Here is a 16,894-nt window from a genome sequence, read left to right as displayed (position 1 = left end):
GCAGCATTGTGCGTTTTGATGGTAGTGTTGTTTTCAAAGGCAATGGCGGTGGTGGCGGTGGCGGTTCGCAAATCAGTATAAGGAGTAGTGGAAGTAGTACTGATTTCGTAACACCTTATGATGCGCTTAACATCGATGTAGTAGTGGATGAGTTACCTTTAGATCCGGTAGTTGTAAAAAAGGCGGATGAGGTAAAAAATCGACGGAATGAGGTTAATGTAACGACAACAACGCCGTTGAAAAGCGCTCAAATCTTAGTTAAAGAAGATGAACTGCGTACGCCTACGCCGAGTACTTCCAATGCCAGTATGCTTGCCTCCATGAAAAGCACTTACAGTTCAAATGCCGAGTCTGCGACCACCATGCAAAGCGCTGATTTAAATGAAGCGGCAACTCAGCCACCAACTACGTTAGAAAACACTTCAGAAGCGACGTAATGAACGATTGCGTGAATTTAGTTAAGGACTTAATTATTTAAGTAATAGAGTGTGTATGTACCATGTGACTGAGTGCAAGATATCTGTAATCGAGAGAGAGAGAGAGAGAGAGAGAGAGAGAGAGAGAGAGAGAGAGAGNAGGAAGTGACAAACAAGTACGAGTATGCTTCGAGCGAGTTTTCAATCAACTTCCTTAGCCATATATATTTACTAAATACAAAATAGTTGCTACAAATTTCAAAATGTCTGAATTAATTATAAATAATTATTGCGTTAAGCTCGACGACTTATGAACTTGTATATTGTTTGTAATAATCTTGCAACAAAGGAAACAAAAATAAATAAGTAAAGAGCAGTTTTTTGTAAGGGGAATTAAAATTTAACAAATCGCACATACCTATACACTTCAAAAGCGAGTAAGGATAACTTTTCAACAAGTAAATAGGTTAATTTCAAGTTTTGAATTCATAACATACGCACACATGGCATAATTATTTAGTATTTCTTGCGAATTAATTCAAACAAGAAATCCGAGTCATAATTTTGAATTATTGTAATCAAAAGCTTATAGCTCAGTAGAAGTAATGATATATGCCATATAAACATACATATACTTATATTATTATCATGGCTATTCCGATTGTTACCGCACATTTTGTAAGCGAAATTTTAAAACTTTTTAACAAGAACTTTATGGCCCTATTATATATGGCGACTGATAGCCGATAGGCAACCATATAAAAAAAAAATTCGCATTACGTATGGCTACTGGCTACTGAGTCTAGTTGCGGAATTTTCTATTTCCCGCTTATGAGATTTGGTTATTTGTTTACACTTGTTAAACACATTGGATCCCAGTTTTCAATTACTTCGAAATGTTCATGTCAAAAAAGTAAATTTGGCTTTTGTCTGCGCTTTTCTGTATACTGAGATTAATCGCTATATATAAAACAACGTACGATATATGTCGCCATACATAATAGGACCATTAGTTACCGGTCACAAAATGTTTGTTACCAAGCCAGTGTAGCCCGTTTCTGTAACTCTTCTCTGCCGATTATTTCTCTACTGGTAGATAATATACGTCATTCTCTACTACTCATTAGCAGTAGAGAACAGGGCGGCGAATTCATATCACAATTCGCCTTGATAGAGAATTGTTACAGAAACGAGCTACAGGTCTTACTATGCATATTACGAGGGTTGCCTTTTATATTCTGCGCCTAATACCGAAAACAGTAAAATAACACTGATGCACAAAAATTACCTTAATAAAAGTTAAATGAAATTGAAAGGGTTATTTTGTATCTAGAACTAACCTGTAACTAATACACATTATTAAAATAATTCAGTCACCCTCGGTTTTTTTGCAACAGCATTTAAGTAAAATTTAATGAAATACGCTTGAAAACTGTATTTAATGAAGAAAAAGAAATAATCTTTTAATTTTATTTAGGATTTTCGGGAATATTGAGCATCAGGTACATCTCTTTTTAGTGTACAACAGTAGTCAGCTAACATATTTGGACTCCATTATCCCTGATACCATTTTTCTATGTTAAGATATATCCTGATGAACGGCTCGCCGTGTTCGGCAAATTTTAAGGAAAAAATTTTAATGTGATTGTAAGAAGTTTATCTTGAGCGACATATTGCATCCCATATTATTGTAGGCTGTTAAAAGGTTGCTGACCAACTCTTCAAAGTTTTCGGCTTTGTGGTTTCCAAGAAAACTACGAACACCATTTCAAAAACATGTCCATGCGGATTTTTCGATCGGATTAAGTTTTTCTTAAAACTGTTCGTCAGCCAATAGGTCTCCTAATTTGTGGCCCTACTGTTTTTCAAAATATTCTCCTTGGAAGTCAATACCCATCTGCATTCGCTTGCACCAATTTTTAAACTTTCAAATTATGCGGTATCCAACGAGAATAAATTTCCTTTACGGACAAATGTTCATGCAATATTGAATGTATGCTGGTCTCAGTAATGCCCAAGGATGTCTCTATCTCGCGATATGTCACATGACGATCTTGCGTTATCAATTGACGCACAGCATCGATTGTTTGTGGCACAACAACAGTTTTTGAACGATCATCACGAAATTCATCCTGCAAGGATCGACGGCCATGTTGGCGCTCGTATCAGCATTTCACAATGGCTAAGTGTGGTGCTACAACGACAAAAGTCGAAGTAAGTTAATCAATGCACTCCTGTCTCGATAATCCACGTCGAAAATCGTAATAAATCATCACAAGAAAATTTTCGCGAGTTAATTCAATCTTTTGGGCGAGATAAAAAATCTCACTGGAAAAAAATAAAATAAAGCTCGTAAAAGAGAACGTTATATGTAAGTTTATGCTAAAAATACCAAACTTTTCGATAAAAATATCGAATTACAGCTCATCACAAGTAGTTTTGTAAGGCGCAAAATATAAAAGCCACCCTCATACACCTTTTTGCCTATATTTAGTAATCTACATATCGAGTGCTTATATTCAAAACCCTCTATCTTCATTTTTCACAAAAATGCGATTCTGATATAAAAATCCACCTAACACTTAACTGCCATTGGTGATATTAATGCTGACCTTGTATAACGCTTGACAGAAGAATTTACAATTACCTTGCAAAGTCGGAATCAACATCAGTGATGACAGGCAAATCCCAGATGGGTTCTAACATCACAAAGTAGTTTCTGTAAAAATTGCACATAGAGGGTATTGAATATAAGCCCTCGATATGCTATATACATATCGCACATTTGCTGCAAGGGTGTCATAATCCAAAATCGAGTTAAAAATATGCAGAAATGAACGCTACCTGTTCTATGTTGTGTAAAAATTTGCATTGCTGTAACGAATACTAGTAACTCACTAGAACGAAATATGTAAGTATTCATTTTTACTATGTGAGTATACACACATATGTATATAAATTCAAAAATTTAAATGCCGTTATTCTCCAATTTTTGGAAAATGACACTCTTTCAGTAAACGATATGTACCGTTACCTTAATTTAGAAAGGCCCTAACTCATTTTACTCTCTGTACAAAAGTGAGTAGATTATTCAACAGACTTAATCGAACTTAAAATCAACTACTACATCAAAAAATTAGTTGCTGTTTAATAAAAGCCAATATAATACAAAAAAATCTTAACTGAAGATCTTTAGTTTTTATAAAAATTGTATAAATACTCTGTAAAATAGCAAAAATGTCAGACAAAGCCTTTCTATTTTAGGGTAACGGTATTCTAATGTACCGAAACATAAAAGCAAATGATTATTTTTTAATGAGTTGATACTCAATTCAAAAATGAGGCTTGAAATAATGTAGATATAAAAATAAGACTAATAAATGAGTACATTTTGCATTGCTGCATCCATCGTTGGTATTCATTTTCATCACTTACCTACTTCTGAAGTCGAAAATGAAGAAAGAACTCATTAGAAATAAACGCCTATTTAGATTTTATGATGTGAGTTTAAATCTTTGTATTTTGTAATATTAGACTACTATTTGTAACTGCTTTGATGTCAATACAACATATTGATGTTTGCACAATTCAAAGAATAGAGTTTGTTTATTTGGAAAACTTATCAAATCTTTGTACTTTATATGTAATGAATTTTGCCAAAATATAAAAACGCAGAATGCGCTCTAAGAGGTTGTTTTGTTTTATTTTATTTAAGAGTTCCTAAATCTGTTCTAATGCAGGCCAACCCAATATTTTACACACGTCAAAAATTTCGGATGCACACAGGATCGATCCAAATTAAACAACGTTCGTATAAAGCTAACTTCAATTTAAAATTTTTGCTCATCATATTATTTTAATTGAACGTTTATCTTCGCAAAATGCATATGTATTAGACGGCATGCGTTCATATTAGATTGGGTCGTAAGAATTTTCCAAATGTCTTAGTTAATGTCCATGTTATAGAGCTTATTTTTACATTATTTTTGTTCTCACGTTTTTGCAAAGGCGTCTAATAATTGCATGGCTTACAGAATTAAAGGTAGTAAATCCGAATATTTTTTATACAATTACTGCGTTTTAATTACTCAACTTCTTTTGCATCACGAAATCTAGAATGCTAAAAAATAGTCTGTCTAGAATTTTGTTTATTTTCGGTGAATTTGCTTGCTCACAACAGCATTGGTCCAATCCTTATAAGACTCAATAAGCAGCGTTTCTGTTCCAAGCGCTTCGTTTCTGAAATGATATTGAAACAAGTAAGTGCGCCTGGGCCACACTGAAGAAGTGAAACTTACGTTGCATCTCGTTCGTCACATAACCAATATACATATGTACATACATACATATACGTCTGCTTTTGCTTAAGGTTCCCAGTAATTCAGGAGTTAAAAGCCCTTCCGAAAGGTCTTCCTGAGAGCCTTCCACTCTACATTCCTTTCTCCTTTCTTTTTTGTATAGAAAGGCACAAATTGAAGGGCTTCTTCTTTCGCTACCCATAGTAGGCCTTCCAGAAGGGTTTTTATAGGACGTACTTCAGAAGGCCTTTTGGAGGAGTCCTTTTAAAGTTGCATCTTTAATTCAAAAAAATCATACATCTTTTAAGTATTTGCTGAAGGTTTATATCAAATATGTGTTATTGCAAACTTAAAATGTTTATCGAAATTCATTTGTAATACTAAATAATATAAATTTATGCATTCGCGTAAATTGTAAATAGATAAGCCCTTCTAGAAGGCATGCAAGAAGGACTTTTTCAGCCCTTCTTGGGTAGGTCTCTTAGAATGGCTTCACTTAAGGCCTACTTAAATTATCTTCTGGGTTATATTTTTTGTCTTTTTTCTATCTAAATCCCTATCTCTTTCCTTATCCTGTTCCTTCTAATTACATTTATATTACTCTGTTTTCCTTTATCTCTATTTTTATCTTTATCGATACAAAATCGATAGTTACATCCATAAAAATATCGATAACAAAACCGATAAAAATATTGATACCAAATCCGATAGAAAAATCGTTATCAATATCGATAAAAATATCAACAAAAATTTATAAAAATTTCGATAACAAAACCGATAAAAATATCGATTATTATATCGATGAATTCCGAGAAGCCCGAAAATCTCTAAAACCCCGAAATGGTTCCCAGATTGAGTATCTGTGTTTCTATCTACATCCTTTTCTCAATAATTACCTTCATTTTATTATTTTTTTAACCGACTTCCAAAAAAGGAGGAGGTTATCAGTTCGTCGGAATATTTTTTTATTTTTTTTTTTTTTTTTTATGTATGTTACCGCATAACTTTGGACCACGTCAACCGATTTCGATAATTCGCATCGGAAAGGTAGTGTCTCAGAGGTGGTCCCATACTAATCTGGTTAAGATCCGATCAGCGGATCATGAGATATATATATATATATTTTTTTTTTATATGAGAGTTGAAGTCGGTTTTTTTTTTGCTAAAAATTACTTGTTTTTATTTTACCCCCATCCTCATCTTTTTATTTATATTTACCTTTCTTTTTATTTTTATGTTTATCATTTTCTTCATCTATATACATACTTATTCCTCTAAACATTTGCCCTTATATAAGTAAAGTGTTTAAATTTACTTGATCTTCATTTTTGTCTTTATCTTTACGCATCTTTGTTTATGTTTTTATTTTTACTGTTGCCTTTATCCTTCTCTTTGGCCCCTATTATGAGTTGCATTCGATCTTCGACTGTGGTTGAAAGTGCTGAACGAACGAATTTTTTATTTGGTATTATGGCGCTCATTCGATTAATAATAGCGCTATTGTAAATTTCCTCGCTTAGGTTATTCACAATATGTAGTATATTTTTCACCGTTGAGAAGCTTTGTTTACAAATCCAGCAAACTAAATAGTGTACTTATACATATGTATTTATTTAAATTTGTGCAAATTAAACTGAAGTAAAAAAGAAAGAAATTAGTACAACGGAGTTCTGGTTCAACGATTCGTCAGAGAATGGGAGCTTAGTAAACTGGCCAGCAGTAGAAAATGTTTAAATGTAGTCTTTCGAATATATTTTGACATAAAATATATTTAAGAAATTTTTCTACAATTTATTAAAAACTTCCGACTGTCTAAAGAGCGTTTGTGAGCAAAAATCTATTTAAAATATTTTAAAACTATCAAGAGCTCTATGATTTTGTTCTCAGAGATCGTGGCAACTGAGTATTGGGATTCACTTTCACAAGTAAAACCAGCCTTTCGAGCTTGTGTTTAGTATTCACGACGTTAGAACTGCATGAAATTAATAAAAATTGTTTTAGTTAGTGTCTAGCCGCCAAAAAGTAAGAAAACAAATGCAAAATCACGCACTTTTCACAATTTTCTAACACTTCGCTACACCATCGAAAGCAAAAATGTGTTCGACAGAAAATTCGATAGTCAACGAAAATTTCGACACGGTTGCATAGCTCATAATACGAATTTTACTTTCGATCTTCGATAACCATATAAAAAAATTTTCGGATTTTTTTTTTTTTATATAAAAAAAAATGCGAAGGACGGTCAGCAAAAAAATTCTCAAAAATCAACGTGGATTTTTAGACATTTTCAAATTCGCATATTATTATATTAAAATTGAATGGGCTATAACGCTGCATACCTGAATTCTTTTTAGAAATTCGTATTAAAAAGTTCGCGATTTTGCTGAAACTTTGCACATTTTTCTTAATTTTCGTACACTGTTGCTATTTGCTATTGCTATGATTTTAGCATGTAAAACATTGCGAATATTAACAAAAAAAAGAGCCGTACGCTCAATTTGGGAGTTACAGTATGTATGTATGCATATAAAATGGTAGCCGTTTTCGCATTCCGATTTTAAGCGCTTCAAATTAGGCAAAAAGCTCTGGTCATGAAAATTCAAACAATTTAGATTTATTTATGAAGGATAGAAAACTTAGAATTTATCTTAAGTTGAATAACTTATAATAATTGCATCACTAAAGAATTAAAAATTGTACTTAAGCAGGTGTTTCATCTTCAGTTTTTCTCAAAAATTCGACTATTCGGCCTCGGTATTCTTTCGTTACATTTATTCTTACTACGAGTTTTTCGACCTCTTCGTCTTGTTGAATTTTATGAACGCCTCTTATATGCCGCTTAGTTCTAGAAAAAATCAATAAATAGAAAATACATATTTATGTGTATAATTAGAGAAACTTTGGATTTATTGACAGGTAATGGTATTTTAATATATAGTATAATTTAAGAAAAAAACACGTAAACATATTGCTCGTTTACTGGAAGAACGTCACAAAACATCAAATAATTAATCACTTAAAATTAAACAAATATGAAATACATACCAGAGGACAGAAAAACATCAAACCTTAATTTCCTTTCTTACTTTGGTGAAAAAACTATTTGTGTTTTAGTTATACAGCTATATAACTACATATATATACAGTGCTGGATAAATAAATAGGGACACGACATTTTAACAAATTGTTCCTACTTTTCTTCTGTTTAATATATATTACTTTTTTATAAAAGTATAGTTCATTATCTAACAAAAACCATATAAATTCATATTTCAAACTTTGTGCAAAAATTATAAAAATATGTACAAAAAATGTGAATGTGTTTGTTTGGTTGGTTGGTAGAAGCGTCGCCTGGGTATGTTCCCGGGACCCAATTATTGCTGAAAGCACCATTTTGATACGCTTTCTCTGGGATCCCTGATTCTATCTGCTTTCATGATTCGTTGGGTTCGTCAATCCATTTGGATTTTCCGATGAATCTGTTTAGGTTAGTAATGGTTAATTTGGAAATTTGCCCAACATTTTGGATGGAAAAACTCCCGAGTGTGATCTGCCTTATCTGTGCCAATGCTGGGCACTCGCGAAGATAGTGAAGGACCGTTTCCTTACTTCCCACAAGATTACAGCTACGGCACCGAGGGTTATACTGAAGGCCCATTCTAGCTGCATGTTCACCAATGGGACAATGTCCCGTTATCGTGGCTATTAATTTGACTATATCTTTCCTCGACCTCTTGAGAAGCTCTTATGTCTTTGGCTTGTCATAGTGCGGCCATATGTACCTCGTAGTTTTGCAGGTTTGAAGGTTGTTCCAACCTGTATCAGCCATACGTGTGAATTGCAGATGCATTTCCCTTTTGATGAGTCCGAGTTTCTGCTTCGGATTCATCCAAAGATGCTCCGGCCTTAGCCAACTCGTCAGCCCTCTCATTGCCGTGTATGTTCCTATGGCCGGGAACCCAGATGAGAGTGATGTCTATTAACTCGGCCGCCGAGCGTAACGCACATTTGCAATCTCTGACTGTGTTGGATTTTGTTACCGGTGAGGCAAGTGCCAGAAGTGCCGCTTGCCTATCTGAAAAAATGTATGCTTCTCGTACACCTACGCAGTTCCTCTCTAGTGCTTTACAGGCCCTTTCGATGCCCAGTACTTCCGCTTGAAAGATGCTAGCAAAGTCAGGTAGTCGAAACGAGAGAGAGACATTCAGCGTATCAGAGAACACCCCCGCACCCACACCGCTGTCCATTTTGGACCCGTCAGTGTAGATTTCAGTGGAATTTTCCTCGACTATCCTGCGCCTACTCCAATCCCGTCTTGAAGGAAACTTCCCCTGAAAGCTTTTCCTGAAATCTGTCGTAGGAGGTATATAATCTGATTGTTCCCCTGATTCGATAAGTTTGTGAAGAATACTACTATGGCCGTGCTGAAGCGCCCTCAAGCAGCTTGACCCTTCGAGTCTGACTGCCGCAGACGGAGCAGTTTCGCGGATATGGAGTTCTATGGGTAGCTGATGCAGGATTACATTAAGCGCATCAGATGGGCACGACTAGTGATAGAACTTTTTAGAAAAGTATCGATACTAGTACTCACATATAGTACTCTAAAGAAGAATCGATGCCAGCACTCATATTTGCAAAAAAGTATCGATAATACTCGTACTATCAAGTATTTTTAAAACACGAAAAGTAAACAAAATCAGATTGCTTTGTTTTCATGACCTCTTCCTATTTGTAAATTAAATTGACACTGCTTTAAATGGAATGGAAATGTGATCTAGCACACACTTCAAAAAGAAGTTTTGAAATAAACTTGTAGAAATTTTACTTCTACAAGTGTAAAGTAATCGTTTATAGCAAAGATCTACATATAGGTTTTTAGGAGCAAATATTCTAGAATGTTTGACGCGTATATTTATAAACCAGTTTACTTTTAAAATAAAATTCAAATGCAGAAAATGAGAAACAAATGTGGCGAAGTTCATTCTCTAAATAGATGCTCTCTTTCCTAAAAATTGTCTTCCAGAATAGGCTGGATTCCGAATTCACAACGAGGTTAGAATACATTCGCTAACGAAGGCTTTGATATGCTGGGGAATAGCCAAGTTATCGTTTCGAATTCCATTCTCTTACCCATTCATTATAGAAGGTGAAGTCAAAAGATTCATTCTCCAATTATTTAAGAATTTTTAACCAAAGCCAATATTGAAAAGACCGCTCCCCCTTTTCGATGGTGTATAAAAATTGCATAGCTGTGCCGATTACCAATAGCTCATAAGAACAAAATAGGTATTCATTTTTACTATGGGAGTATGTAAGTTCAAAACTTTAAAGCCGTTTTTCTAGGCTTTTTTGGGCTACGACAGTGTTGAAGTATATGAGCGTTATGTTCCTTTTCACGGCATTCATATTGGTTGTGGAAGTAATTTTCGAACGCTCACCACAATGTCTTTGGGTAATTTTCAAAGAAGTTCTTAAAACTTCGATATTTTTTGTTATTTTCAGGTTTATTCAATAAATTTTTCCCTACTTGACCTTAAAATGACCACGAACCTGACGTGATGGAGGCTAACGGACGTCGGATTCGCATTCAGCGTGTCGAATCACTTCCAAAGGTACTATTTTTATTTTATGCAATATTATTTAATTAAACAGGACAGCTATAAGTCGTGGAGTAGGCCTATCGGGGAAGCCACGTCAAAACAAAACGCGCCAAATGCACGACCCCACAAGTACGGTGGAAATTGTGCATATTATGGAAAACCAAATATTTTGAATCGCTATATCTCAGAAATAGTAATTCTTCGGAAGGAAAATGTTATCACAGCTTTTATAGATAATTGCATGATCCGCACTTTTGTCTAACCTATTTTTGTGAGAAACCTTGTCGTTTTGCTGAAAAATGCACAAAAAATAACTTTATGTGACTTTTGATCCTGAATAATTTTTTTTGCAGACATGGGATCGATGGGGACTTTTGACATTTCATTCAAAATGGTGTTCGCAACACTCTACCAATTTTCAGCTTTATGCGAATTATTAGGTTTGTTCGTCGAAAATCCAGCAAGAATTATCCAACACTCAAAATATCAGAGAGTAAGAAAAAATTCTCTCAAATTCTCTCTCATATTGAGAAACTTGCAAATTTCTGCACGAACGCAAATTTGCAGGAATTTGCAAGTTTCGCTGCCAGCTGGCGTCCACGGTTGCATTTCAAACATAAAAAATTTTTATAGAATTCTTTCGGATGGCCAAAAACAGGATATACATGTATATTTCTTGTTGTTCTGACTTTCTTTAACATACATTTCAATATCTTCATCGTACTAGCTGTCGGGTTTCTTAAATCGACTCTGGTTGCAATTGCATTCCGATTGCGAATACCATTTTTTCAGCCGAATTGAGTTCAAATCATTGGAATTAACTAAATTAATTATATCAACAATTATTTACTTCCTTTTTTCATAAAAAAATCGCTCGTGTTTATAAATTTTTAAATTTAACGAACTAATTTATTCAAATTATTGTAGACAAAAATGCAACCATGCGCCACCACCACATGTTTTTCGTGTTTGCAAATTCTTGCTGGCAAAATTTTTTCCAGCAAGAATTTGCAACTTCTCCCCAAGAGAACTGTCACTTTGCTCTCACAATTTTTGAGTGTTGGATAATTTTTTGGTCTGCACGAACGCGATTTGGGCAAAAATCGTGATAATTCGTACAAATTCGTACAAATTTTTTGCTCGACGAACAAACCTATTGTAACCTTGAATGTCTAACTTGACCGGGCTATGTGGTGATAAGCAAAGTGATTATTATTGCAAGTAAGAAAAATATTCCTCCTAGTTAAAGTTTTAGGTATCATAAAAGAATACCTGGCAACCAGAAAACAGTTTGCTTTTGGAATAATGACATTTTTCCAGAAAACGTGGGGTACACCATGGCGGAATTATACCAGGTGAAGTAATTAGAGCGAGAAGTATGATTGATGAATGATGATGCCTTATTTGAAAAATTGCCTTTAAAATTGGACTATTATAAGGCAACCGAATGTCAGAAAATAAAGCGAGAAAGCTGTTTATTACTTCACCTGTTTATTGCGCCATGGGGTACACAAAATCATAATCTCGTTCGTTTAATAACAAAGATAATTATTTCAAAATTTAGGTTTTTGGAAATTTTATCATACAATTAATAAGTTTGATAAAGAGAAATGTTCAGTCTAACAGATAACTAAACTACCCAAAAATTACAAAGAAATGTATGTGTCTTTTCAACTGCGTTTTTTTCGTGCATACTAACTGTATGGAAACTTTGAATGCGTTTACCACAAAATAAAAATTTTGAATTAATTATCTTTACTAATAAACGTGCGAGTTTTTTTTGAATTAAAGTAGGTTTTTTATGGAAAATACAACAATAAAAAATTGTTAGAAGTTAATTGTAGAAGTTCACGAACACTTGAATATAAAAAATTAGTGGTGTACCCGCTTATCTAATAGCATATTTCCACCAAAAACTTAACTGCAGTTAAGTGCAGTCAAGTAAGGTGCATGAATTTGCACATGGGAGATTACCAATTCCGAGTTTTAATCTCCTTTTTGCAATAGGCATTAACTGCAGTTAGGGCTTGATGGAAATAAACTAATTTCTCCCACATAAACTGGTTGGTTATATAACTTCGATCAATTTAAAAAATATTTGTTTTTTCCATAAAAGTTGTCTAAAAAAAAACTATGTATTTAAACATTATGTATGTACCAAGACTAGGACTATCCCTATATTCGGATATCCGTTCGGGTTTTCGTGTATACGGATAAAATCCGGATATCCGGTTAATATCCGTTAGTTTCTTTATGTGGATATTCTATTCAGTATTTGAATGGATTCGCAAAATTTTTCTCAGAAAAGTCCAGAATCTATCGGATTGCAAAATCAATAACAAAACACTAATATTTAACGTCGATGTTTTTGCAAAACCGCCCATCGACCAATTGCACAACCGCCTATTTTACGGCGCTCAAATTTTACAGGAGAGCGAAAAAACGGCTTTTCTTTCTAGCTATTGTTTTACAAATCTGTTGTTTTAATAACGATTTTACGATTTTTATGCATAAATCTCGATGCCTGGAGTTCAGGGTTACCAAATCTCATTTTTGCCACAACGGCGATTTAGGCGGTTTTGCAACTGGTCGATGGGCGGTTTTGCAAAAACATCGACGATAAACATTAGTTAATTTATTGTTAATTTTTAGATTTGAATATCCGGCTACCTATCCACTATTCGGATATACGAATTTCAATACATTTTTCGGATATCCGGACGTTCGGATATTTTATTCAGATATTCGAACATCCATATAGTCAAAAATACGGGTAGAACTCCCAGTCCTAGTATGTACATACATACATAATATGTATTTAGTTCACATTGCCGCCATCAATGCAAGTGGCCCCATCTGAAAATTTTGAAATCTTACATAAACAACAACAAAACTTTATAATATACTCGGTAACATACATATCGTTACCTAAAGGTGAAAAAGTGCCAAGTTCATCTTTTGAAATTGTTCAGGATAACGAAAATCGATATAGATTCGCATTATCTGTCATTCTGCATCAAAATCTAAATTTTGAAAAAAGTGACATCGGCACCTTTCCGATATTTACTTATACTGCTTAAGTCGAGAGGTTGACTTTAGTATAATCAGGCTCATTGCGTACGTCGTAAATTAGCCTAAAATGCACGATTTGACAATACTGGCCAATGCCAATTGTCGCGCTGAAATAAATAGACGACGAAAACTGTCGAAAACTATTCAGTACTGAAAGTTTTCCCATTTTAATACACTAGTCGAATCGAATTTTTAGGCAATGCCATGTATTTGTCGATACGACTCGGCTTTCGAAAAACGACTTGCATTCGATAGGACACGCGCAATGAAGCTGACTGTTCCTTGTGCAGCCTGAGATTGCACTGGGATAGCGCACTTGCCATTGAACACCTATTGCCAAAAGAATCAGAAAGAAATAATTTAGTGCCAATATTCCATAAAGGGCAATTTTCTCAAGTAGTTTTTTTAAATTCATAAAAAGTGTTTGCCCTTCAAACGGCAGATACATTTAAAATATGTCTCATAAAAGTATTTGTTGTGCTTTTAGTAATAAAAGGAATGGCGAATTATACTAAAATCAAGCCACTCGACTTAGGCAGTTACGGCTTGAGACGACAGAAGGTATTTTGTGAGATATGTATTGGGGTGTATACTAGCGAAGACTAACGGAATGTGTAAGCAAACGCATTTCCGAAAAGGTGTTCTTCAGGGCCCTTTGTATTGATGGTGACAGACGGTACGTATAATATAAGAAACCAAACTTACTTGTAAGAATCTTCAAACTTTTTTTCACACGAACCACACTTGTAAGGTAAACCTGTATGCTGCATGCGATGTGTATAATATTTGTCATATTTTGAAAACTTTTCACCACATGTTAAACAAGTGTAACTAGTGTATCCTTTATGATATTGCATATGCCTATTGAGAATACGCTTTTGGCTAAACGATTTGTTACAAACGCGGCATACAAATGGAGATTCTCCTGAATGAGTTCGCAAATGTGCTTCAAGATCTACTTGTCGTACATAACGTTTTTGGCAAATGTTGCATTCTATCGTAATTCCTTTGTGATGGAGCTCATGAATTGATAAGCCACTTTTATTAAGAAATGACTTATCACACTGCTTGCAATGAAACATTGGTTTGCGATTATTTTCGTGGGTCTGTAGATGTGTTTGGAGATAATATGGTGATGCAAATGATCGACCACATTTGTCACACGGGTACCGCTCACGATGTTCTTTGTGGGTTTCTTCGTGCTTTCTCAGTGCCCTTTCATCATTAAATTTTCTTGCTGTATTTATTTAATATATTAATTCTAAGATAGATATATAAGTATGCCGGATTTTTATAATACTTACGGCAAGCCTGACAAAGATATATCTTGGGTTTGTGAATGTACTTATGTTTCCTTAAAGCCTTCCTGGTCATAGTTTTTCCACATTTTTCACAGGTTACAATCTCGTCTATTCCCTTGGAACTCTTCTTCGTGACGTAGCTTCTTTTTCGTACATTTTTAAATTTTTTATGAGCTACGATTGGTCGATCTACTTTATTTGATACAGGCTCATCAGATTCACTTTTTACATTTTCATCGAGAGCGATATCATTTGATATAGCAGTTTCAAAATCGTCTATATAGTTTTCACTCCACTCAAGTGCATTTTTGGGATCTTCCACGCAGTTCTTTATAACAGTTTAAAGAAATGAATATATAGTTATATATACAGTATCGGTCATATCTATAGCACGCCATTTCAAAGTGATATTATTGTGTGCAACTTATGTTTATTTATTTACTTTTGAGAATTTTCAATTAAAATACAGTTTTTTCTCCAACAAACCCCATATAAACCCAAGTTAAACAATTTGTAGAAAACTTCAAAAAAGTGTTTGAATTTTTGTGAATACACAGTTTTATAGCCCAATCAATTTTAGTCTGATAATGTGCAAGTTTCAAGTGACTGAAAGTTACCGTTGATTTTTTAGAATTTGTTTCTCCAAAGGTGTTGCGACTTTCATCCATATACAAATAAATTGAGTTTATTCATTATACAATGCGACAAAAAAAATCTAAAAAATTAACGGTAATTCGTAGCCACTTGAAATTTGCACATTATCAGACTCAAATTGCAGTGGCTAAAAAACTGTGTACTCGAAAAAATTCTAACACTTCCGAGAANATCTTCCACGCAGTTCTTTATAACAGGTTAAAGAAATGAATATATAGTTATATATATATGCAGTGCATTCTTTTCAAATAATAAATATTATACCTTTATTTCAACCTCTGATAAATTATTTTTCAATTCCTTCACTTCTACTGGAACCCATTCAAAAGTGTTTGCCATCTCATCTTCCAATTTCACTTTCTCGAGCCGTATGCAACGTAATTCATTATCCGACTTTCTTGCCTTTTCAATAAAGCCGTGGGCCTCTTTTAATTTATGGGCGCACTCAAAGCAGAGGTATTGCATTTGGGCTTCATCACGTTCGTTTTGATCGTCCTTTAAACTTACGTTAATTTGGGTGCATTTACAAAAACATTCTTTGTATGTCAATTCGGTTTCCAAAGTGCTAATGGGTTGATTCCAATCCAGTAGATGCACTTGGTCTTCTCGCGACAAGCACGCTCGGCAGATATTTATTGAATCCATTCAAAATATAGATATATTATTTTGTTGAACATATGAACGAAAATCCACGGGACCCACTCTTGTCTTTCACTATTTTTTTAATGTATGTTTTATGTAGATATGTATGTATGCATGCACATATATGTATATTGCTGGGAGCAAAATGCCTATTGTTTACCAGTTCACCAGCTGATCTAGGAACACCTCAAGTAGGGATTTCAGAAAAACATCGATACATCGAAAATATCGTTGTTTTGCTTTGATGCATCGAAAATTTTCCACTCGATGCAGTGTTGCTAATTCGAGCGATTTCGCCCCTTTTTCGGAATTTGTGTTTAAAAGTAGGGTTGCCACTGACGAAAAATAAATACTTGCCATCCACCTGAAAAAAATTACCAAATCTAGAAAATACCTACCAATAGCTTGTTTTAGTTATTCTAATAAAAACTATTGTTTTATTCTATTTTTTCATTTATTTTGTTCTGTTTATTTCAATAAAAATAAAAATTGTTTAACTAATGAAATAGTATTTGAGATCATGTTAATGGCATATTTTCCGGCTTATTGAGTCTTTTAGGGCCGGTTACTCAATGTCTGGTTAACACTAATCTGCGGTTAAACATCGTTATCGACGTTACCGACTCCCTGTTATATGCATGGAGTCGAAGACGTCGGTAACGATGTTTAACCGCAGATTAGTGTTAACCAGACATTGAGTATCCGGCCCTTAATATTCATAACGTTTTTCAAGTACAAAGTATTGAACTCGGAACCCGCTGGTGGTAGCAGAGAAAGAGGAAGGCCCCCACTGAGATGGAAAGACTAGGTGGAGAAGGACTTGGCTTTACTCTCCATTTCCAATTGGCGACAGTTGGCACAGAAAAGAAACGACTGGCGTGCTTTGTTGAACTCAGCCAAAATCGCTTAGG

General features: G+C 34.3%; 1 protein-coding gene across 1 annotated transcript; it reads right to left on the bottom strand.

Annotated features, from left to right (window-relative positions):
• Positions 1-4,952: 4,952 nt before the first annotated feature.
• On the bottom strand, positions 4,953-16,205 carry LOC108373247 (zinc finger protein 39-like). Its single transcript, XM_017629112.1, has 5 exons — positions 15,606-16,205; positions 14,691-15,015; positions 14,092-14,623; positions 7,415-7,559; positions 4,953-4,990 (listed from the first exon to the last, which is right to left on the bottom strand). Exons 1-4 carry the CDS (start codon positions 15,984-15,986, stop codon positions 7,415-7,417), a joined length of 1,383 nt encoding a protein of 460 aa, XP_017484601.1. The 5' UTR covers positions 15,987-16,205; the 3' UTR covers positions 4,953-4,990.
• Between the last annotated feature and the right edge of the window lie 689 nt (positions 16,206-16,894).

This window comes from Rhagoletis zephyria, unplaced genomic scaffold (genome assembly GCF_001687245.7).
Source record: "Rhagoletis zephyria isolate East Lansing unplaced genomic scaffold, Rhagoletis_zephyria_1.1 Rzeph_scaffold_06509, whole genome shotgun sequence".
NCBI classification, from domain to species: Eukaryota; Metazoa; Arthropoda; class Insecta; order Diptera; family Tephritidae; genus Rhagoletis; species Rhagoletis zephyria.
The sequence above is the reverse complement of the archived record's forward strand: the minus strand, read 5'-3'. Positions and strand labels throughout refer to the sequence as shown.

Excerpts from the sequence above, each read along its gene's own strand:
- LOC108373247 (XM_017629112.1), bottom strand. The coding sequence starts at position 15,986 with ATGGATTCAATAAATATCTGCCGAGCGTGCTTGTCGCGAGAAGACCAA. Across the intron at positions 15,016-15,605 it reads TATCAGAGGTTGAAATAAAG|AACTGCGTGGAAGATCCCAA; the intron begins GTATAATATTTA and ends ACTGTTATAAAG. Across the intron at positions 14,624-14,690 it reads ATATCTTTGTCAGGCTTGCC|CAAGAAAATTTAATGATGAA; the intron begins GTAAGTATTATA and ends AAATAAATACAG.